Source organism: Bos mutus, chromosome 9 (assembly GCF_027580195.1).
Source record: "Bos mutus isolate GX-2022 chromosome 9, NWIPB_WYAK_1.1, whole genome shotgun sequence".
Lineage (NCBI taxonomy): Eukaryota > Metazoa > Chordata > Mammalia > Artiodactyla > Bovidae > Bos > Bos mutus.
This window is the reverse complement of record NC_091625.1, coordinates 79,713,554-79,738,673: the sequence shown is the minus strand read 5'-3', so window position 1 is coordinate 79,738,673 and position 25,120 is coordinate 79,713,554. Positions and strand designations below refer to the sequence as shown.

The 25,120-nt window shown below is 40.1% G+C and overlaps 1 protein-coding gene across 6 annotated transcripts in view; it reads right to left on the bottom strand.

Annotated features, from left to right (window-relative positions):
• Positions 1 to 23,278, bottom strand: part of ADGRG6 (adhesion G protein-coupled receptor G6) — a 152,081-nt gene extending 128,803 nt beyond the window's left edge. The window contains exons 1-2 of one of the 6 annotated variants that reach the window (XM_070376773.1): positions 22,832 to 23,278; positions 14,805 to 14,905 (exon numbers count right to left, since the gene is read on the bottom strand). In XM_070376773.1, coding sequence (XP_070232874.1) covers positions 14,805 to 14,905; positions 22,832 to 22,833 — 103 coding nt within the window. In that variant the 5' untranslated portion in view covers positions 22,834 to 23,278. Of the gene's footprint in view, positions 1 to 14,804; positions 14,906 to 22,406; positions 22,575 to 22,831 lie in introns of those variants that run through there. The other 5 variants (XM_014479941.2, XM_070376769.1, XM_014479942.2 and 2 more) reach the window with 5 other exon arrangements.
• Positions 23,279 to 25,120: the final 1,842 nt, after the last annotated feature.

Genomic DNA, 25,120 nt, shown 5'->3' with positions numbered 1-25,120 from the left:
TTTAATAATGACTAAATGATAAAACTCAAAAATAAGGATTCTGTGCTCAGATCACTTCATAAGCAATCTCTCTTCACTCTAAAGGAGTCAAAATTAAAAATCACTGTGCCATATGTAAACTATATCTCAATAAAACTGGAAGAAAAAAAATCAATGATGACACTTCATGGGCATGATTTACTCAAGAGAGACAGCACTCTCCAATTAACAAATCAGTCCTCAAAGAAAAGAACTTTGCTGTGTATCAAGTGATTGGCAAATAAACGCAAGCTTACATTAAGTTCAGATAAAGTGGTAGGGACTCCTGCTTCAGCCATAATGAAGTAACAAGTATTGGACTTCCCCTCCCAGCATACAAACATATAAGTGGACAAAATACATGAAAAAAACGTTTTCAGACATTGGATAACTGACAAAACAAACCTCTGATGCTTAACAGAAAGAAACACAGGAAGTATAAGCCCCATATTTCTGTCTGACAGCACTTTCCGAGCAATTGCACAGGTAACTAATTAGAGAGTGGTGGCTTCACAAGATAGAAGAGCCATAAAATCTCCCCTACTCTATCATTATGTAGGCTTGATTTCAAAGTACGACCAGTGTCTTAACAATATATGAAGTTTTTTTTTTTTTTAAGAAAAATAAAACGCTGCCCTATCCGATGGGCATAATTAACTTATAACGCTAGCATAGGTCCCACTTACTAAAACATCAGCTAAATCAGCTTAATTGTAAACTTCTCTGAAACTCAGAAATGAGATGAGACTTTAAAATGTAAAAATTGAGCTTCATCTTTTTTTAACACTTACTGAAGTTTAAAATGATGCCATTTTCCCCCTTTGGATTTCCTCAAATTATCCACCCAATAAGGATACATTCTCTCTTTCAGAAGATGTCTTTGTATAGTCTGGGATCTTAATATTAACAGTTGATGATTACTCGTTCCATTATTTTGATTCCATCAATGGCTACATTCTCATTACACCCTTCCCAGGCAAACAGTGACCTTCATCCAGGGACACAGTCACCGCAGGTGCATCTTCTGAAATGAGACTGCCTTGACTGATGCTTTCAACCCACTATTTACCCACGACAACCTCTCAAGTCAGGAACCAGAGCAGAACAAATAACCCTCAGAAAGCATTCACCAGGTGCTGAGTCTGCTCTAGGCTGGAATTTTTAAGTGTTTGTAATTTACTTTCGGGTTCATGCTTTATATTTGCTGAGCAATCAACTTTACAAAAAGATTTGTGGAGTTTTTCACAAATACCATGTGTTTGTGAAACTAGTACAAATCCCTTTATACTAAATGATAAATAGTTCTGTTAAGATAAAATGAACAGAAAGAAAAATATGAAAAAAGAAAAATAACACTACAACTAATGGAGTGAATGTTCTTGAGGCTTCCTTTTTTCTTTCATTTTTATTAAGAGTAACAAGCCAATAATATCAATAAATCTCCATTAAGGTATTGGTCAAGAAGCAAAATCTGATAAGTAATTATATACTGATCATTGTATGTATTTTTATTAAATGAAGGAAAGACTCACAGAAAAGGTCTGCCAGGTAAAGATACAGTTAAGTTAAACTTTTGAATATAGAGGCTAAAGGAGGGTGAAATGAAAGCTTAACTGGAATTAGGTGAGGTTTCATCCTTTGCAGAAATGTCTACAAACAGAGATAAAAGAGTATTTGTAAGTACTGAAAATATCTGAATAAGCATATCTAATTCATAAATAATAAAACTAAATAACCCTTTCCTGCTAGCCAAACAAAACAGAACAAAAGCCAGAAAATCAACAAAGAGGTTGTATTTTAGAAAGCTATTATTTAATTCTTTATATAGCTAATAAAATCCTGACAATTCTGGATATATCAGAGGTCTACTGATTGTGTCCTAGAACTATTCTGGCTTTCCAGGTAACTCAGTGGTGAAGAATCGCCTGCCAATGAAGGAGACTCGAGTTTGATCCCTGCGTTGGGTAGATCCCCTGGAAAAGGAAATGGCAACCCACTCCAGGATGCTTGCCTGGGAAATCCAATGGACAGAGGAGCTTGGCAGGCTACCATCCATGAGGTCACAAAGGGTAGGACACGACTTAGCGACTAAACAGTGGCAGCAGAACTATTACTAATATTTTTTTCACTTAGCTGAGACTTCTTTTTGAGGTATAACTGACACATGCTAAAATGCATAGATTTTAAGTATGCTGTTCAATCAGGTTTGAGGATGAATACCCCTATGTAACTACATTCCAACCAAAATCTGGAACATTTCCATCAACCCAATGTATCTTGAAGTGTCTCCTTCTAGTCAGTTGCTCCCTGGAACTCAATCATTCAGTGTAACCATTTTCAACCACCTTCTGCCTGATTTTGCCAGAAACAGGATCTGAAAAATCAGGCACACATGTTTCACTACAGGTAATAACTGTCTCCTCCCACCTAGAGTCCACAAGGAATAAAGCTCTAGTACACACACTGAGAAGGTATTTCTGAGTAGAAAAGAACGTCTTGGCAAAATTTTAGTTCAGAGTCAGCATTTAACTCATGTTACTGATGGATCAAAGTACTCAAAGAAACTTAGCAGTGTCAGTGGTATCGAAGCAAACTTTTCATTCTCATCATTAGCTTAGAGGCATCAAAAAAATCAGTAATACCATGGTATGTGCAGCTCAAGTTTTAATAAAATCCAAAGTAGGTTTATATTTTTTAAAATGTACTTTTCAAAGGCAGTTTTCTCTTCAGCAACACAGGATTCACTTGTGTTTTTAACCTGAAATAACCCAATAGATTGTATTGACGACTAGGATTATTAAGATATAAATATTCAGATGGTACTATGGTCTTACTTTGGAAAAAATTAAAAGTTATCCTTTAATAATAGGAGAAAAAAAGTTCAATTTGATGATTAGACTTCAAATCTGATTTTAGTTTCCAGATGAATAACAAAACCGGTTTAGTTTCTATATTCTGCCCTAAGAGCTAAAAGACTCCTTGGTAGTTCAGCTGGTAAAGAATCCACCTGCAATATAGGAGATCCTGGTTCAATTTCTGGGTCAGTTCGATTCCTGGGTTGGGAAGATCCCCTGAAGAAGGGATAGACTACCCACTCCAGTATTCTTGATTCCCTGTAGCTCAGCTGGTAAAGAATTTGCCTGCAATGTGGGGGACCTGGCTTTGATTCTTGGGTTGGGAAGATCCCCTAGAGAAGGGAACGGCTACCCATTCCAGTATTCTGGCCTGGAGAATTCCATGGACTGTATATGTATAGTAATTATTATACAATTTTATGAAATATCCCCCCTTAAATAGCTGGTCTTCCATAAAGATAGAAAGGTTGAACCCCTAAACATCTCAAAGGACTCTTGAGAGTCCCTTGGACTGCAAGGAGATCAAACCAGTCAATCCTAAAGGAAATCAACACTGAATAGTCATCAGAAGGACTGATGCTGAAGCTGAAACTCCAATACTTTGGCCACCTGATGTGAAGGGCTGACTCATTGGAAAAGCCCCTGATGCTGGGAGAGACTGAGGAGAAGGGAGTGACAGGGATGAGATGGTTGGATGGCATCACCAACTCAACGGACATGAGTTTAAGCAAATACCAGGAGATAGTGAAGAACAGGGAAACCTGGTGTGCTGCAGTCCATGGGGTTGCAGAGTCAGACCCAACTGAGCATGTACTCACACACACACACACAGTAGGGCAAGCACTTGACCACTTGATGGCATTATAAAGCTAGAGAGCTGTGACATTACATAGTAAGGACTGTGGACTCTATCCTGTGGGCGATGAGAATCTTAGGGGAACTTCATCAGGGTGGTGGCATGATTCCAACTGTGGTTTAACAGAAACCTGGATGCAAGGGGATGATCAGGAGCTCACACAATATTCCTGGTGTAGATGAGAGCCCCAGTCGTTAAAAAGTTAACGAAGGCATTTCCAACCTAGATTCAGCAACTGTTGATCACAACAAAATAGGAGTTTGAGCATGAAAGAGAAAGCATCTAGTGTGTCTAAAATTTTATTAATATCTCCAGCTTTTTGATGTATCTATGAATGCAGTTCACTAAGGAGGAAAGGAAGGCTGCCATTTCTGAAGTAAAATGACATGATAGAGAAAAAGCATAAACTACAGATTCAATAAACCAAAGACAATTCTACTACTGAGTTACCTAACTGTCATCTAAGGAAGTTCTTACCCTCTGCTCCTCAAGCATACCTTTCTGGTTACACGTATCTTACTGAACTACAACTGACAGTGACCTGGCTATCCTCTAACTGAGCTGGAATCCCTCATTCAGTTTCGATAGCACTTTTCCTCCAGCTACATCCTCCACCGTCTGGCCTCCCCATTACATGTCTACGTTCAGTCTTGAGTCTCTTCTGCAGAGATCCTTATTCTAGAAACAGGAAGTACTGATCCTTTCATAAAATCACTTTCAGTGCACTTGTGGGTTCGTCCTTGACCTTTTCTCTGCCTACATTGCCCTTCTCCATTTCCATATTCACTTTCTATCTTCTTGCTTTCAGTTAAGGTCAGAGATGATACTCAGTAGGGATGAACCACTCCCACAACTGCATCAGATTTTACAGCCAGCCCTCCAACCTGATTACAGAGCAAGTTCTTCAAATGGTGAATGACAAAGCCATACCATTTGGTAAATATTTTTTCATCACCCTTGATACAAGATGGAGTTTTAACACTACCTCCTGTGTGCAAACTTTTCTGAGATCTCTTCTATTATCCCTTGATATCAGAGTCACAATTTTATTAGACCACATATCACAGTCCTTCCTGTTTGTCTCATGTCAGTCTCCCCAACAACACTAAAACTCCATGACTTAGTTCTGCATAGCCAGGACTTTGATAAGAGTCTGATACATATCTGATACACACACACAGTACTCAAAAATTATGGAATTATGATAACAAAGCCCTTAGAGTTTAAATGCATTTAAAAGGAGCAATATAATTACATGTTCTCTGTAACTCCTTTAAGTACTATAGTGCTCTCACAAATGTCAAATGTACTTTAATAATATTGGGGGAGGGAAAGGTTCTGATTAAGCATACCAAACTTTTAGATTTGCTAGACTCACTCTTTCCTCCCCTGCTACTCCACCCTGTAAAACACACTCATTAAGTCTAGAATAAGTTTTTTTTTTCCCCTCTCTTTTTGGTTCTTTTCCATTTTGTTCTTTTCCACATTCTTTACTTACTAAATACTATTATATTGCAATCTTAGAAAAAAGAGTACGAAAAAGCACATACATATTCTACTTGTTGAAAATAAAAGGAAAACTCCATAAAAAATTATTCATTTGAAAGTAGCAGAAAATTTTGTACCTGCCAAAGCCTACAGTTCCAAAATTTGTCTTATCTAAGAAAGTTACCGGAGCGCGGGCGGCTGCGACAGTGCACCCAAGGCCAGGGGCAGCGGCCGGGAGGAGCAACCCCACGTCCAAAGAGCGGTGGCTTCGTGGGCGCTGGAGGGCCTAGAGGAGCTATTCCATGTTCAAGGTTGGGAGGGGTGGCGGTGAGGAGATACCCCTCGTCCAAGGTAAGGAGCAGAGGCTGCGCTTTGCTGGAGCAGCCGTGAAGAGATACCCCATGTCCAAGGTAAGACAAACCCAAGTAAGACGGTAGGTGTTGCAAAAGGGCATCAGAGTGCAGACACACTGAAACCATAAGCACAGAAAACTAGTCAATCTAATCACACTAGGACCACAGCCTTGTCTAACTCAATGAAACTAAGCCATGCCCTGTGGGGCCACCCAGGACAGGCGGGTCATGGTGGAGAGGTCTAACAGAATGTGGTCCACTGGAGAAGGGAATGGCAAACCACTTCAGTATTCTTCTCTTGAGAACCCCATGAACAGTATGAAAAGGCAAAATGATAGGCTACTGAAAGAACTCCCCAGGTCAATAGGTGCCCAATATGCTACTGGAGATCAGTGGAGAAATAACTCCAGAAAGAATGAAGGGATGGAGCCAAAGCAAAAACAATACCCAGTTGTGGATGTGACTGGTGATAGAAGCAAGGTCTGATGCTGTAAAGAGCAATATTGCATAGGAACCTGGAATGTCTGGTCCATGAATCAAGGCAAATTGGAAGTGGTCAAACAGGAGATGGCAAAAAAAAAAAAAAAACAGGAGATGGCAAGAGTGAACGTCGACATTCTAGGAATCAGCGAACTAAAATGGACTGGAATGGGTGAATTTAACTCAAATGACCATTATATCTACTACTGCGGGAAGGAATCCCTTAGAAGAAATGGAGTAGGCATCATGGTCAACAAAAGAGTCCCAAATGCAGTACTTGGATGCAATCTCAAAAACGACAGAATGATCTCTGTTCATTTCCAAGGCAAACCATTCAGTATCACAGTAATCCAAGTCTATGCCCCAACCAGTAACGCTGAAGAAGCTGAAGTTGAACGGTTCTATGAAGACCTACAAGACCTTTTAGAACTAACACCCGAAAAAGATGTCCTTTTCATTATAGGGGACTGGAATGCAAAAGTAGGAAGTCAAGAAACACCTGGAGTAACAGGCAGATTTGGCCTTGGAATATGGAATGAAGCAGGGCAAAGACTAATAGAGTTTTGCCAAGAGAACGCACTGGTCATAACAAACACCTTCTTCCAACAACACAAGAGAAGACTCTACACATGGACATCACCAGATGGTCAACACCGAAATCAGAGTGATTATATTCTTTGCAGCCAAAGATGAAGAAGCTCTATACAGTCAGCAAAAACAAGACCAGGAGCTGACTGTGGCTCAGATCATGAACTCCTTATTGCCAAATTCAGACTGAAATTGAAGCAAGTAGGGAAAACCACTAGACCATTCAGGTATGACCTAAATCAAATCCCTTATGATTAGACAGTGGAAGTGAGAAATAGATTTAAGGGCCTAGGTCTGATAGATAGAGTGCCTGATGAACTATGGATGGAGGTTCATGACATTGTACAGGAGACGGGGATCAAGACCATCCCCATGGAAAAGAAATGCAAAAAAGCAATATGGCTGTCTGGGGAGGCCTTACAAATAGCTGTGAAAAGAAGAGAAGTGAAAAGCAAAGGAGAAAAGGAAAGATATAAGCATCTGAATGCAGAGTTCCAAAGAATAGCAAGAAGAGATAAGAAAGCCTTCCTCAGGGATCAATGCAAAGAAATAGAGGAAAACAACAGAATGGGAAAGACTAGAGATCTCTTCAAGAAAATTAGAGATACCAAGGGAACATTTCATGCAAAGATGGGCTCGACAAAGGACAGAAATGGTAGGGACCTAACAGAAGCAGAAGATATTAAGAAGAGATGGAAAGAATACACAGAAGAACTGTACAAAAAAGATCTTCACGACCCAGATAATCACAATGGTGTGATCACTGACCTAGAGCCAGACATCCTGGAATGTGAAGTCAAGTGGGCCTTAGAAAGCATCACTATGAACAAAGCTAGTGGAGGTGATGGAATTCCAGTTGAGCTATTCCAAATCCTGAAAGATGATGCTGTGAAAGTGTTGCACTAACTATGCCAACAAATTTGGAAAACTCAGCAGTGGCCACAGGACTGGAAAAGGTCAGTTTTCATTCTAATCCCAAAGAAAGGCAATGCCAAAGAATGCTCAAACTACCGCACAATTGTACTCATCTCACATGCTTGTAAAGTAATGCTCAAAATTCTCCAAGCCAGACTTCAGCAATATGTGAACTGTAAACTTCCTGATATTCAAGCTGGTTTTAGAAGGGGCAGAGGAACCAGAGATCTAACTGCCAACATCCTCTGGATCATCAAAAAAGCAAGAGAGTTCCAGAAAAACATCTATTTCTGCTTTATTGACTATGCCAAAGCCTTTGACTGTGTGGATCACAATAAACTATGGAAAATTCTGAAAGAGATGGGAATACCAGAGTACCTGACCTGCCTCTTGAGAAACCTATATGTAGGTCAGGGAGCAACAGTTAGAACTGGACATGGAACAACAGACTGGTTCCAAATAGGAAAAGGAGTACATCAAGGCTGTATATTGTCACCCTGCTTATTTAACTTCTATGCACAGTACATCATGAGAAACGCGGGGCTGGAAGAAGCACAAGCTGGAATCAAGATTGCCGGGAAAGATATCAATCACCTCAGATATGCAGATGACACCACCCTTATGGCAGAAAGTGAAGAGGAACTAAAAAGCCTTGTGATGAAAGTGAAAGTGGAGAGTGAAAAAGTTGGCTTAAAGCTCAACATTCAGAAAACGAAGATCATGGCATCTGGTCCCATCACTTTATGGGAAATAGATGGGAAAACAATGTCAGACTTTATTTTTTTGGCCTTCAAAATCACTGCAGATTTTGAAGGTGACTGCAGCCTGAAATTAAAAGACACTTACTCCTTGGAAGGAAAGTTATGACCAACCTAGATAGCATATTCAAAAGCAGAGACATTACTTTGCCAACAAAGGTCCGTCTAGTCAAGGCTATGGTTTTTCCTGTGATCATGTATGGATGTGAGAGTTGGATTGTGAAAAAAGCTGAGCACCTAAGAATTGATGCTTTTGAACTGTGGTGTTGGAGAAGAATCTTGAGAGTCCCTTGGACTGCAAGGAGATCCAACCAGTCCATTCTGAAGGAGATCAGCCCTGGGATTTCTTTGGAGGGAGTGATGCTGAAGCTGAAACTCCAGTACTTTGGCCACCTCATGCAAAGAGCTGACTCATTGGAATAGACTCTGATGCTGGGAGTGATTGGGGGCAGGAGGAGAAGGGGACGACAGAGGATGAGATGGCTGGATGGCATCACTGACTCAATGGACATGAATCTGAGTGAACTCCAGGAACTGGTGATGGACAGGGAGGCCTGGTGTGCTGCGATTCATGGGGTCTCAAATAGTCGGATACAACTGAGCGACTGAACTGACTGACTGAACAAAGTTACCTTCCTAATCTCTCACTATGTATAAAACTTACCTACTAAAATTGAAAGAAAATACAGACGAATCTTTGAGGTAACTATTAAAATGATGTGTATATCAAAAAAAAAAGACCCTCTCTGTAGCAAAATGAATCGACCTAGAGATTATCTTACGAAGTGAAGTAAGTCAGATAGAGAAAGACAAATACCACATGATATTACTTATACGTGGGACCTAAGAGGATGAGATGGTTGGATGGCATCACCAAGTCAATGGACATGAGTCTGAACAAACTCTGGGAGATGATGAAGGACAGGGAGGCCTGCTGCTGCTGCTAAGTCGCTTCAGTCGTGTCGGACTCTGTGTGACCCCATAGACAGAAGCCCACCAGGCTCCTTCTGGCATGCTGCAATTCATGGGATCGCAAAGAGTCAGATATGATTTAGCAACTGAACAACAATAACAACAAAAAGCAGTTCTGATGAACTTACTTACAAAACAGAGACAGATTCACAAAGACAGAAAACAAATTTATGGTTACCAAAGTGGGGTGTGAAAGATTAAAAAAAAAAAAGACTATACACACACACTCACTCTATGATTAAACTGGAGACTGAGGAGGACTTCATGGTTTTTAGTAGAAAATTCTCTTCAATATTAAGATTCCTTCTGCATTCTTTCTTTATCGCCAGTGATGGCAATTTCAAAGGACAGCTGGTTTTATCTTTTGGCAAGCGATTACTAAAAGCCATTTTGTACTTGAAACATCAACCCCAAAATATTCAGACTAAGTCTGTTATCACTTCCAAATGACCACTCTATCCAAAGACCACCGTTTCATTCCTACTGACTTCACTGTTCCAAAGTAAATGTACCATTTAAGTCATTTTTTTTTTAATTCAGTAAGACTTTTCCTCTCTCAAAAAGACCAAGCTGTTACACCAAAGCAGCACTGTGGTGGCTGACTCAAAGGACATGAGGCCACAGCTGCAGCCCAGCCAGCCTCACAGAAGCCTCACATAACACAGTGGAGCAGAGATGCTCTAAAACATTCCTCAGATTACTAGAGACTCATCACCAGCCTGATCTGCCTGGTCTACAAACTGTTTACCAACTCTCTCTAAAGGATGACAGCCAAGCCTGGAGACAAATGTGATCTGACCAGTGAAGGGGAGGACTCTGTACAGTACCCTGCCTTTCCTAATGCTTCATTCCTAAGTGGTGTCAGTGTCCCTGGACACCCGTCACACCGCTTAGTCATGTGATATTGTCACCGTGGTGACAAGAGGAGTCACCCCCATTCCACATTTATGTAATTGACTTTATGACCCCAGTGTTAAGATTTCATATTTACCTACATCAAATTCAGATCATTTCACAGGAATATGAGGTAACTTATCTACAGGGAAGATGCATCAAAGAGACTTCTGTATGTAACTTTCTGAGGTTTGCTATTCAGTCACACTGGCTCTTCTAAACTGAAGTGTAAAATGGGAACACAGCCTTTTAGCTGAAAGCCTCAGAGGGTAATTTGGAGCATTTTGACCCTGACTGAAGGAAAGAACCCACAAACATTTATCATCATATGATTTTCTGTTTGTCACTTAAGCATTACTCTGGCGCTTTCTTCACTTGATAAGAATAGTTTACACAAGTAGATCCTTATTTCTGACCTTCCAGATATATTTATTTAGTAATTAATGCAAAGATACTGGAGTGGGTTGCCATTTCCTTCTTCAGTGAATTAATGACATATTCATACTAAAATGGCTAGGAAAAAACAAAACAACTAGGAGATTTATAAAAATATTATTTTTCTATGCATTGGAAAGCCTGTTGAGCAAATACAAAACATGTATAAAAGATGTCTAATACTCCGTCACAGATTGCAATGTAACTGATAGAATAATGGCCCATTCTATGATCATGAGAAAAATGAACATACAAACAAATCCAAAAAAAGCACAAGCTTTCTTTAGCTCAATCATCTGCCTTCCAGAACCGTGCAGTGCTCTGGGCTAGAAAGTACACAATTCAGGTCAGACTGTACTTTCAGAAACATTTCCCCCTTTAGCTGTTGCCCTATAGTAGATATCAACATAACACTGAGTTTTGAAATAATCTGCTGATGTCATCGATTTTCAGGAGTGAAGGGAGGCTCCTCCCTCGGTGCTCGTGACTAAGACTATCTGTGTGGAAACAGCCTCCTGGTTGCTAAGGAACTCATTGGCTCTTGGCTGTTTGTTTCCCACTCTGTTTGAAGCCACAACCTTCTGTCTGCTTGAGATATCATCATTCATCTTCAGAGCTATAGCGTGTAACGCTACATAAAAAGAGGTTCTTATTTGAAACACCATTTGGAGATTCTTATCAAGTGAAGGAACAGCTAGAGTAACGGTCATAATTAACAGAAAAGTGTAATATTCATAACATGTCAACAGTCTCTCTGGCCAATATTTTAATGCGTTTTTTTAACACCAAAGCATTTCATCAAGATTTTTTGTTTCCCCAAATTACTAAAATAATACACGCTCACTGTAACAAGGCAAACAATTTGTAGTTGTATGAAGTTCCATCGCTTTCCTGCTTCTCACTCCCACCCTAAAATAATCCATTTTATGCCCCTGTAATAATCCATTTTAAAACCTGATGTGTATCATTCCATGTTTTATCCCAAAAGACAGAGCCGCCATGTTAGTGCATGCCTTTTACCCAAACTTTGATAATACTGGATGTTATCAGCCTTCCTAAATATTATCAAGAAGTGGGTAAAAAACAATCACATTTTGTAATTTGTACTTCTGTGGGGCCAGTTTAAATATTCAAAGGTCATACTGCTGTAGTTCTTCTTAAAAATTATATTCATCAGCTGTCAAAAGACAAGGCATTCTTTTTCTTTATTACTTTTTAAAATCCTGAAGGGATGGTATGGGGAGGGAGGAGGGAGGAGGGTTCAGGATGGATTTTCTTTTAAAAATTTAGAAAAAATAAAATAAAATTAAAAAAAAAAAAAAAAAAAAAAAAAAACATTTTTAAAAAAAAAAAAAAAAAAAAATCCTGAAGGGTATAAACCTTGTATACAATTTGCTTTGTAAATGTCCACGAAACTACAAATATTAACTTGCCTAGAAGACTCAAAGTTGTAGTTCTACGTTATGAGGTAAAGTGTGGATATTATCAGAATCAAACTATAGGATCCTAATTTTTAATCATCCGAACTAAGTGTCAATCTCAACAATCAAGAGGTTTTGCCAACCCTCCAATCCAGCTATAGCAGTCAAATTAACAAAACATTAACAAGCAGAAGAGTAACCAAAATCAACAGGTTATCACTAAAGGTAAAACGAGAGTGACCACAAGGCTCCTTTGTACTGGGGGATAAGCAGGCTTATCTGAGATGGTAATGATTAAGGCCTGAGTATCAAGAAAGAACCAAGATTAGGGAGAAAAGGGTACTGAGAAAGCACAGTCAAGGAATAGAAAGAACATGTGTCTAAAAAACAGTGACTTTAGGAGAGAATAGCAGGAAGTAGGAGGTATTGGGAAAGACTGAAGGCAGGAGAAGAAAGGGACGACGGAGGATGAGATGGTTGGATGGCATCACAGACTCGATGTACATGAGTTTGAGCAAGCTCCGGGAGTTGGTGATGGACAGGGAAGCCTGGTGTGCTGCAGTCTATGGGGTCGCAAAGAGTCGGTCACGACTGAGCGACTGAACTGAGCTGAGGATGTACTGGAATGCATGAGAGTGAAGCAGATTTGGGGATAGGAGGTAGGAATCAAGAATCTTGTTCACACATGTGAAGTTTGAGGCCTATTATACATCCAAGTGTCTGAGGACAGGCAATCCAAGAGGTAACTCCAGGGTCCAGAAAGGGGCTCTGGCCAAAGATAAGTACTGAGGAGACACTGGCAATCAAGATGCCACTTAAAAACACTGGATTCAATGAGATCATCCAGGGGTCATCCATAGAAGTGAAAAAAGTCAGAGTTCCTATACAGAGACAAAAATCACAGTTAAGCATAAAATATCGCTTTAAAAATATAGCGATATTACACCATGATTTAAAGATAGGACTCTGAAAATTAGATATATTGATAGTAAAGTTTTAATATGCATTATTTTCATGAACCCTCTACTGAGTTAAGGCAAAAATTCTGTATAAAAATGCCAGTAATAGCCCCTAAAGTACTTCTGTGAGTTCAGCTATTCATGTGGAAGGCGATGGCATTTTAAGTGAGTCACGTGTAAGACAGATAGATACAAAATATGCTGGCTTCATGAGTAAACACAGGTAACTCTCTGTCACAAAGCCTTAGGTGATACACACACCATGTGGAGTAATAAGAGAAATTCCTTCAAAAGATTTCTCGTGTCAGACAGTAACTTAAAAATACACTTAAGCACTCTGATTCCCGTACCCTTGAGAATGACAGTCTCCTGAAATTGTACATCCCAGGTGCTTCCCCTGCCCCACCCTGGTCTCAGCTCAGTTGACCTTATTTGTTTAGTCTAAAAACATGGGTTTCATGTAATTTATTCACATGATAAGAATAATGAATGTGCACATATCAATTAGCATACTGACATCTAAAAGAAAAAGTCCCAATTTGATTCTTGAAGAAACCTTGAAAATTTACAAATGCCATGACCTAACAAAATGAAAGTAAACAGACCTCAACTAACTTTAATCTCCTAATTCATCTTACATCATGTAATTGACTCTTGGAGAAGCACTTTTGAAAGTCAAGAAGTAGTTCAACTGTACATGATAAAACCCAACATATATACAATTTTCAGATCTCTTTACAAGCATGCTTCTTCTTTCTGACAATGAAAGTAACAGAAAAATAGACTTCTAATGAAACTGAAACAAATATACCAAAAAAACCACTCAAAGTTCAGTTCTGTTTTGAAACCATTAAACATTAAGTACCAGGGATTTTCCAACTAAGTAGCTGAAACTCTTAAAATACGTGATGACTTGGGAAAAAAGTATTTATGATCTATGAATAAGCAATTTTAGCAATCTATTTCCATGATTTGTTATATGTATTATTTATAATAACATACAGGTATATTATAAATATGGAACATATGAAATCTTGAGTAAATTCCAAGTAATCAGTATATAAGACTTCATGAGTAACGATTTCATTCTAAAGGAAAATATAATAAACTGAATAAATATAGCTGTTAAAAAAAAAAAGCAAAATAAAATGGGCACAAGAGAAATTCAGTTTGCTCAAGCAACAAAATCAGGTAACTTTTAAAGATCATTAACATTCCTCAGGTTCCTATTGTCTCATTCACATAACTAGCTGTTTATAGAAAATTTGGCTTTCAATAACAGCTAAAAAGGCTTTGTTTCGAAGTTGAGAAAAAAATTGTACTCATTTCAAAAATTAAATATCTTCATTCCAAAAGTACTGTAATTAAAATAAACTTTGTCACATCATTTTAAGGCGACTACTTCATGGTCTAAAAACTTAATTCCAAATTCCTGTCTCATACATGGCAATAAAATCAGAATAATAACAAAGTCTCTACTTTTCGTAAAGAACTGAATGAAAACTTGAAAATAGAGTTAAGTGCTGTATATTTATTCAGTCGTAGAACACAGCTAGCACACTTTTAATGTCAGGTATGTAGCTATCTTATCATTCAATATGGGCTAGATAAATAAATAAAACTAAAAGAAATGTAGCGAAGATCAAAGAAAATAAAACGATAAAGTAATAGAATTCACACATAATTCAAGAGGAATGAGAGGCCCATAGAGCCTGTAAGGACAGAAAAAGTCAACAAATAAAAGGCACACTTACACTGAAGGCAATGTCATCATTATTAAACACAGAGTTTGAAAGAAAAAGTCTTACTTACCTGAGAGAGGAGCATACACAAGACACAAAGCAAATAAGAACAAAAGAGAACTTGTCTTCCATTTCCAATGACAGCTCCACATTCGGTCTGAGTGAAACATCCTGCCATGAGAGAAAGCAACGATCAGGACACTTAGGCTTAGTAAAGCATTCGGTCAGAAAACGTTGTAGGTTTCTGGCAGGGACTGAGAAAGAACTTTTTCCCGCCTTGCTTCCAAATAAGAAAAGAAACCTTGAAGATGATAAACTAAGGATTCCCTTTTAAGCTAATTAGCTAAAAGAAAAAAACCCATGCATTTTATTTGCTACTTGGTGACAACTTCCTTATCAGAGGTATATAATAGATGATTCCTGCAAAAAGATGGGGAAGTATTCTGATAATTCAAGGGAAAAAATCACTTATTTAAAAAAAAAAAACAATTCTAGCATCAATCTTCAGCATCATCAGTCACATGCCCATCTGAGTACCAAGAGGATGCTTTTATCAACCTCTTCTATAATCTCCCAGAAATTTAAACTCTAAGGAAATGTTTTTATTTTATAATATCTGCTGCTTTACAAGTGGAAATATTAAAATCAAAGCACCCAAACTTTTTTCTTTCCTCTAAAATTAAGTACTGAAGCTTAACTAGTACTAATGTTAGTTCTAAAATTATATATATTAAGAGTTAACAATGTTTTTAAACGGCTAGTAAATACCAAGTATTGAAGAAACTAATAAATGACATTAAATGGAGGGGTGGTGCTTTGAAGACCGTCAATTCTCTGTACAATAGTCTTACCTCTAAACTCAAAATTATGCTTAATGAGTTAGATGGGAACATCCATATTATCTTGGCTGAAGACAGTGGCATGCTACCTTCCATTGACGTAGCCCTATCAAAAGAGGCAGACCACTGAAGGGGGCAGTGGGTGTGAAAGGCAGTCACAAAAAGGAACCATGAATGAACTGGTGAGCAGGAGAGTCATGAAGCAGGAAGAAAGGTGAGTGGCAGAAGGAAACCTCCAAAAAAAAAAAAAAAGAAGGAAACCTCCAGATCTTAAAATCCCAAGAGTTACTTTCATTATAAGTGATAATTGGGAATCATTTTATTTCTAAAAGAGGAGCAACTAAAACAATGCTTTGGAGTCACAGTAAAATACTTCTTTACCTGAAGGTTGCTTATCTGGAAAAAATGTATAATAAACAGAAAATCAGAAAGTGGTAATAGAAATACTTGAATAATAAAAATCAGACATTAAACTGATTCTTGCACTTGCCTCAAGCCTGCCCTTCTAACTTATCTGACAGACTGTTAAGTAGAGACTACTTAAGTAGCAAAGAGAATAAGCTCTGGAGTCAAGACAGACCTGAGTTTGCTACTGATAAACTAGGTAATCCTTGGAAAATTGACTTGACCACCTTGTACCTCCTAGTTTTCACCTGTAAAACAGGAACATCAATCTAGTCCATGGAGCTGGTGGATGATTAAGTCAAATCATGTCTTTTAAGAAATGTGTCTAACATTCAGCAAGTGCTCAGTGTTGTTGTTGTTGTTTAGTTGCTAAGACGTGTCCGACTCTTTTGTAACCCCCTGGACTGTAGCCCAGCAGGCTCCTCTGTCCATGGGATTTCCAAGGCAAGAATACCAGAGTGGGTAGCCATTCCCTTCTCCAGGGGATCTTCCCAACCCAGGGATCAAACCTGTGTCTCCTGCACTGGCAGGCAGATTCTTTACTGCTGAGCCACCAGGGAAGCCCAAGTGTTCAATAATATTAGCTATTTTTATTGTTACTATCATCCTGAGCATTTTAATATATATGTGGTTATTCTGTCACCAGTGAAGTAAGAAAAAAAAGGACTTTACCAAGAAGAGACAATAGGATCAATATTATAAACCAACACCAATCTATTGACTTTGTAGCTATTTCTGGGATCTCCTTGGAACAAAGATGAAGTAGACTATTCAAGTATGCCATGAAAGAAGAAGTTTAAAATAGTATCTGATTCTGTTCATGTTATTTTATAGTCACCAAACTAGAAGCCCCAGCATCACACAGCTCTTAGCAGAAACCAACTCTACACAAGAAAAAGGCTACATAGTACTTTTGCACAACATTGTAAATCAACTGTACCAATAAACATTTTAAAATATTAATTTAAAAGGTATTTTTGAATGGGAGGTCTATTTTCAAATACATCCATCCAAAATATTTGAAATTAAAAGCAGTGTTACTGCTTACATGAGAAGCAAGATGTTCTAGTGAATCATTCGCCGTGCTCAATCGCTCAGTTGTGTCCAACTCTTTGTGACCCCCTAGACTACAGTCCGTCAGTTTCCTCTGTCCATGGGGATTTCCAGGCAAGAATGCTGGAGTGGGCTGCCAATTCCTTTTCCAGGGGATCTTTGCAATCCAGGGATCAAACCCATGTCTCTTGCATCTCCTGCATTGGCAGATGGATTCTTTACCAGTGTGCCACTTGGGAAATCCCAGTGAGTCATTGATAATAACAAAATGATAATGGATGTGAACTCTGGAATAGCACAGATAGTTACATCCTGGGACCTCTATCTACTGTGTGTTTTGAGGGGGCAAGTACTTTAAATTCTGAACCTATTTTCTCTTCTGTAAATAGAATATTACAGAAAGAACTAGATTAACATTGCATAGAACTTAACGAGGGTTTTGAAAAGGGTGGCCAGTAAACCTTTGTCGCATGGAAAGTTCACTTATTTGGAAGAAGGGCCCATTTTCCATTGATGCTGGATTTATGAGGTGTTTCCCATTCATGCTGAGCGTGGAAAAGTGTACTTCTGAGACTAAAGAACAATCATATATTCAAAGAAATTTAGAGCTGGAAGGGCCAGAGATAAAGTCTAACCTCTTCGTTTATGGAGGAGGAAACTGAGGCCCAGAGAAACAAACAGGCAAACCAATGAAGCCTGGATGGTAGCCTCATAGACATTAACAGAAGGAATATTAGCCCAGGAGAAGTGAAGCTTCTCAATCTTTGTGGTACATGACAATCTTCCTTTATCAGCATCAGGACACTATTAGTGAATAGTGCCCTTCTCTTATGTTCCCATGTCTTCTAAACAATACTCAGGGAATGACGTTCCTTAGTTTGGTGACACTCAATTTCACGGTGTCTGTTTCAGGTGCTCATGCACCTTTCTTTTGCTATAAAAGGTGCTGACACTTAGGAGTTCCATATTCTCTCCTGAAGCTATTTTACAAAAGCTGCCTACAGTCCTATTAGACAAGAGCCGCAAATGGCAACCAAGAGCTTAATGCATTCCAGTTCTCAGGACTTCATCAGGTTGTACAGCAAAGGAACCCAGGACAGGGCAAGCACTTGTACCCAACATAAACCATATGACACGCCAACTTTCATCCACTTAACTGCTTACTGAAGAACAGAAACAAATAAATTAAGAATAGAACAGAGGGAGGAAAGCACTGTCTGTCTTCTCAAGGGATCACTTAGCAAACACACATCCCTGGGATTTAAACAACTTTCTCACAAGAATGGAAAATCCTGAACAGGGTTACTAAGGTTCCAAACAGGAACTACAAAAAAACAGAGTATAATTTTGTGTCACTCCAGTTGTGGTCTCAGCGTTCTATTGAAAAGAACAGGAATAGTTTTTAAGTAAAACAGAGTCATAGACTTCCATAACCTGAAAAGAATCTAAAAGTTATGGAATAAAACCCATCATTTCACAAATGAAAAAACTATGATGTTTAAGCTACTTGCCCAAGATCACATAATCAGTGATAGCAAAATCAAAAGGACCTCCTGGGTCACCTGGCTTCCAACTCAATGGTCCTTTTTGAGAACCAAGCTAACTCTATTGGAAACTCACTCTTCAACGTATATAGACTGCAAGATGCAACGTACTTAAATCTTGCATCAGAAAGTTTTAGAACTCAGCCCTTTTATAGGAATATAGACACCATTTAATCCAAACGCATCACTGAAATAATCTAAAAAACCTCCCCAGTATTCTGTGATGACCTAGAGGGTGGAATGGGGTGGAGGGGTGAGGGAGGGTCAAGAGGAGGGGATACATGAATACTTATGGTTGATTCACACTGTTGTAAGGCAGAAACCAACACCACGTTGTAAAGCAATTATCCTCCAATTAAAAATAAATTAAAAAAAAAAACCTACTGTCTTACATCTCTTTACTCCTACTGACTCCTCTAAAAAGTCACAATTAAAGAGAAACTAGTGAAGAGATTCTGAAATTGGTGGAGAAATTAACATGGTACTAATTTTCTTAATATTAGCAGTAGTCAGAATTAACTTCTTTCTCTATATCCCAATTGTATTTCTATGGCAAATCTTTTCAGGAAGGGACATGAGGAGTAGCACAGAGAATGCCTCAATTCTTCCAGAACAAAAAGCATGGTAATTTGGTTTATTTAAGCCTGCTTATAATTTTGTTTCATCTTCTGGTTAAAGATCATGTTCTTGAGCCTAAATAATGAAGTGCTATTATATTACTTAAAGTAAGTTATTTTATTAAGTTGGGTTCACTCCTCACTTTAAAAAAGCATAAAGGTTTATAATTCTTGAAATCTGTACAAATCTTGCCCCTTACTTGAGCTATAATATACATAACTGGCTTTACATAGATGAAATTAAGCAATCATGAGAAATACACACACCTTCACACAAACACATATGAAACTGGGAAAATCTGAAAAAGAGAGGTGTATTGTATCAGTATCCTGGTTGTGATACTGTACTCTAGTTTTGCAAAATGTCAGCATTGGGAGGAACTGGGTAAAGAGTACCTGGGCTGTCTCTGTATTATTTTTTAAAACTGCATGTGAATCAACAAATACCTCAACAAAAATTTCAATTAAATAAATAAACCCTGAAGCCCCAGTAAATGTAAGTTACTTTCAGATGATTCAGGGAAAAAAGAGTATGTGTGTGTGTATGTGTGTGTGTGTCTACAGACAGGGGAAAGGAGAAGATAAGAAAAATGATAAAACAAATGGGGTAAATATTTACAATAAGTGATTCTGTGTCAAGAGTTCTTCGTGTTATTTTTGCAACTTCTCTGGAGGTTTAAAATTATTTCTAAGTAGAGGTAAATACATATGTACAGTTTTACAATGAAGAGTATCAGTGTTTATCTAATGAGCCTCTCATCACTTCTGGGTAATATTGCTTTAATCATTGCCAGTTTGATAGAAAACATAATGTCTCATTTGGATTTCCTTTATTTGGATTGGCATATTGAATGATTTGTATAGTTAATTTCCATTATAAACATTTTCTTTTCTAGTGATTTTTTTTAACCAATTCTATACTAAATATGTTAAGCCTTGGTCATATTTGTTGTAAATGTTTTCATTACAGCAATATTGAAGTTTTCCTTAAGGCATTCCAAGTAATTCCATCCTGAGTAATGTTAATAAGGGAGAGTAAGATGACACTCAGGTAGTGCACTCAAGTTTTATTGGCATTTTTAGTTACGACTGAAATGGCCTTTAAATGTTTATAGCCCCAGTCACTTGCTGTGCTTCTTCACGTCGTCCAATGCAGATAATGTTTTAATGTCATCCAATTAGAAACAAAGTGGAAAGATGCAATTTTGCCCAAGCATGCCACACACACTGAACAAAGTCTTTTTTTATTTAGTCTAAAGTCTAAATGGTCTCTAGAAACTTTTGATCATCGCATTAGAAATGTAAACCCTTGTAAGACATGGGCAGTCAGAAAAACAGTCAGGTTTAAGGAAGTAGCTGTCAGTTTATTTTTAATATGTAAACTGATTCTCTTTCAGATCATTATTTCCAGAAATCAAAGTGACGTGTCCACTTGGGCAGTAAAACTACAAGCTTCTAATATTTCCCATAAGCCAAGAGACAATAGCCTCATTCACCATTCACACTGGAAAAGCACAATGTCATGTAATTTATATAAGCCATAAATGGAACAGTAGCTTCATGCAGCTTGAGACCAATTAATGCAAGTCTTGCTAAATCTACTAAAATTTAAAATTATGCAGTCACTACAACTCCAAAGTATATTTGTAAAGTCTCTAATTCCACAACTTGAGTGTACTAATATATAAACACTCTTTATCCACAAGAGTAGGCAGAAAACATATTCAAACAATTCATATATTTGAATCTATCAAAATTAAAAATTTAAATTATAATTACATTTTCAATGAGATAGTAGGAATATTTACCTTGGAAAGGGTATTACTTCCATATATCCTAATATACTGATATCTAAAAAGAATCAGATAATCTTAAACCATTCCATATGAATTATAACCAGGAAAAAAGAAAAAGTTGCAATCTGACAAGAAATGGAAAAACATTCTGTCAAAATAGCTCAATAAAAAACTTGAATCAGAGTAATAATTTTGTGATTAAATATCCATGCTTGTACTGTATAATGACATTAAGATTTTTTTAAATCATATATAATTCAAATGGACTACATAATTTCATAACCAGGAAATTTTAACATTACTTGATCAGTTTCACATCTTTTAAAACCTGGTATTTATATTTTTTTTCATGTATAATGTAGTTTTTCCCCCATAAGGTCCAAATCACCTAGGAAAGCTTATAGAAAGCTAGACAAACATCTGCTATTAAAACCCTTACTATGTATTTTCAGGAAAAACTGAAGCTTAAAACAAACTCACATTCATTCAAAATGTGTTGCCTGTATATAAGAATAAGTCTTATATGAAGCTATTTGGCCACATCCCAAAATAAATTCTTTCAGGTTATACCTTGCTGATCCCACTGGGTAAATGAAAGTTTCAAACTCACAGGTGTGGAATGACTTCACATGCAGTTTAATAAAAATAAGTGGTTCCTTTCTAATTATACCGCTCACTACCAGGAACAGACCGGCCAAGGGCTAGGCTTCTGGACACTAACCCTTTTTCCTATTTTGAAAATGTGTGCTGGAGGGAGTAAGGCAGAAGGTCCAAGGAATGGAAAAAGGCAGGCCTGAGGGGCAGGTTTTTTCCCAGGTATTAAATTGAAAGAGGAAATTTAAGTGGAAATAAGTAAGGCTCCAAAAGTTGGGGGAAGAAGGGTGTTTATCAATTTCTAGAAACTCTTGTATATTAGTCAGTGGAAGGGAGTTAAATGTCTGTCCAGATGTCTGCCCAAGATTAAACAAAACACCAGAGGGAAAATTATATGTTACAAGAAAAAGTAACTTCTGAGTTGGCCACAAAAATAAGCTGGGTCTTTCGAGAACAACCTTCCTTTTTCCATTTTGGAAGGCTAAGCTAAGCGGTGCTGGGGGCCCTTCAGCGGGGTCGCCCTGAGGCACCTCACCACTTGGAGGACAAGTCCATAGAAACAAAACACATCAGGTTTCTCTAAGCGTTTCCTCGCCCTACACCCCCCACTCCTGCTTCTACACAAGCCTCTTCAGAGATCCTATCACGTAAAATGGCATCTTCTTTAAGGACTTTTTAATCTGTCAAGTACACGGAGAACCTTTTCTGCGCGCTTAAAAAAAAAAAAAAAAAAAAATCATTCAAACAACCCAAAGATCCAAGAATAACTTCTACAGTCAAGGGTGACAATGTGTAAAGTCAACATTCTCTCCGCATACTAGTACCTTCCAAGCCCCCAGGTGCTGATCCAGGAGAGCGCCTTCTTGGCAGGGCCCGGCCCCTGGATGGAGCGACCGCGCCTGTGACTTCTTGTTGCATTTGAATCGAAAACGTTTTCCCCATTCTTGAAGCCCTGCCCTTTTTTATTATGCTTTACGCCGCCCAAACGTGAGGTTTACCTCTGGCTGGGGGAAAAAAAAAAAGCCAGCCGCACACACATGTTACAGCTCCGCCTGGCAAAACAGCAGCTCACTCCTCATTGCCTCGAGGGGCGAAGTGAAGACAAACCGGTTTATTCTGTCGGTGCTCAGTGCGGCTGAAGTCTTTACAAAGCCGTGGTGTCGGGGACCGGGAGTTAGGGGGCAGGGCAAGGGGGCACAGGTAAAGGTGTTAAGGAATTCTGACCTGAAAGGGGAGGGGGGGTACTTACATGTTGGCATCACTGCGCTGGGGTCCCCAGGGGCCGCGCGGTCATGCTCCACCACCTTCACCAGGCTCTGCGGCTCCGAGTTCCCCCGATGAAGCCCCTACCTGGGCCGAGCGCGGTGGCCGGACCCTCCTCCTTCACGCTCTTTCTGGAGAGTTCATCGGCGTTTCCCGGGCAGCTCCGGGGTGGCGCAAGGTGGAAGGTCGGCGCCGCGGAGTTCAAGTGCGGATCGTCGCGGCCAGGGGGCGGGCGGGGCGGCAGGTTCCTCCTTACGGAGAAGTTGGAGGAAAGTTAGGGCGAGAACGTGGAAGCGGCTGGGTCCGCCTTGGAGCCGGTCCTGGGTGCTCGGGGTGCCCCGGGGGCTCCCAGGGCGGCTGGGTGGGCGGGAAGGTGGAGGGGTCCGCTGGCGTGCGGCAGCACGTGGTCACCCGCTTTGTGGCTCCAGTCTCCCCCCCTACCCCGCCCCGCAGGCTCGGGTTGCTCCCGGGACCGGTCCACCCCGCCCGCGCTTCCGGCGCCGAGTGTGCCGGACCAGGGGCTCAGGTGCGGCTGCCCCCGCGGCGTCTGGCCGGGCCCCGCGCGGCCCTGGGGCGGCCCCAGCCTCGCTGATCCGCGGCGGGGGCCGTCCCGGAGGCGCGGCCGCCCCACCCAGGATCCCAGCCCCGGGGCTGGAGGGAAGAGTCTGGCTGCGGGGTGGGAGAGGAACTCCCCAGGCTGGCAGCGAGGGGCAAGTTGCTGGGGCCGGAGTGGGTGGGAGACTGGCTCCCGGCCCGGCGCGGCTGCCCGGCGGGGGAGGGGGCGGGGCAGGCCCAGAGGTCGCCCGAAGCCGGGCGCCCTGAATTCAGGAGACCCTCCCTGCGAGACCTGAGCAGCTCGGAAGGCCCGCGGGGATGGGGACATCTCCTCCCTGTCCCCCCGGGATGCAGCCCACCCGAGTCTGCACGGAGCCCCGCCGCCAAGTTCCCGCGCCATTGCCTTGCTTTCTCCTTTTTTGTTTCTTGCTTTTCAGTCCCTTTCTTTGCTCTTCTCCTTGCTTTTCTTTCATGTCTTCCCCCTACTCCTCTCTTCTTTTGTTCTTTTTCTAATGATTATCAGGGTGAAGGGTGAGCCGTCTGTCCTCAGCGCGCACCCAGCCACCCCATACCATCACCACATCTCCTGGTCCCTGCTGGGAGAGAGGGGCTGAGAGTCCCTCAGAGCGCCCTTCTCCAATCAAGTATGAGGACCAGCCTTAAGAGGAACCTGCGGAAGCCGCCCTATTCCTATGGCCAGACAGAAATACAGCACTACCTTCTCCCACTGATTGTTGACACCTGTAATTTCACCTTTGGGCTTAGAATTTTGTCTTCTGTTGAAACATATCTAAGAACTCCTAAGGAGTGGTAACACTGTAAAGCTTTGACATTGCCTTTGGTTTGAATTGTTCAAATCCCTTCTGGAAAGAAGCTGATAGGCAGCAGAAACAGCCTGAGAGATCTGAGAGTGGTTGCAGGGGGGTTAAATGAAAGCGAAAACTGGGCAGGGCAGGTGACAAACTGCTTGCTCCACAATCTGGCCTGGGACCCTCCTTCATCCCCCTCCTGCTGCTTCACTGGGACTCAGGGATAGGGCTGGACAAGTCATGCTTTCTTTTAAAATCTGCACCAAAAAAAAAAAAAAGAAGGGATATTAACATGGGACTGACTAGATGTTCACCTAATATTCAGCAGGATTGATTTGCAAATGCAAATCCAATTACTCAGTGGGCAAAGTCCACTGCCTGGCCTCCTGTAAAGTAGCTGCTTGGCAAAGGGATCTGGACACACCCCCTTGGAAATGAGAAGAGGAAAAAAAGGACTCACACTTGGAAACATGTTCCCTCACCCTTGGGTACCACCACTTAATCCATGAAAATACAGAAGGCAAAACCAAATGCTAGTGCTGTATACGCATCCAGAGCCCAGCGTGAACTGTGAGCATGCACACACAGGCCACAAGCAGAAGTGCCAAAATCTGTACATGACATTGATTGGCTAGTGATACAGACTAGTAGGAGTGGAAAAGAAGAGGTAGAATAGGACTTGAACACAGATAGCTATCTGCACAAAGGATGCTGGAACACTGCCACCAAATCTGGAGGCCTGAAAAATCCAGGGTGTGTTCTTCTTGTGACTTTCATCAGGATTTATTTTGATGAATAAACCATATGACTAACAGAGACATTGAATTGTAGCACTTAGTTCAGTGAAGTTGAACAGTTCTATGAAGACCTACAAGACCTTTTAGAACTAACACCCAAAAAAGATGTCCTTT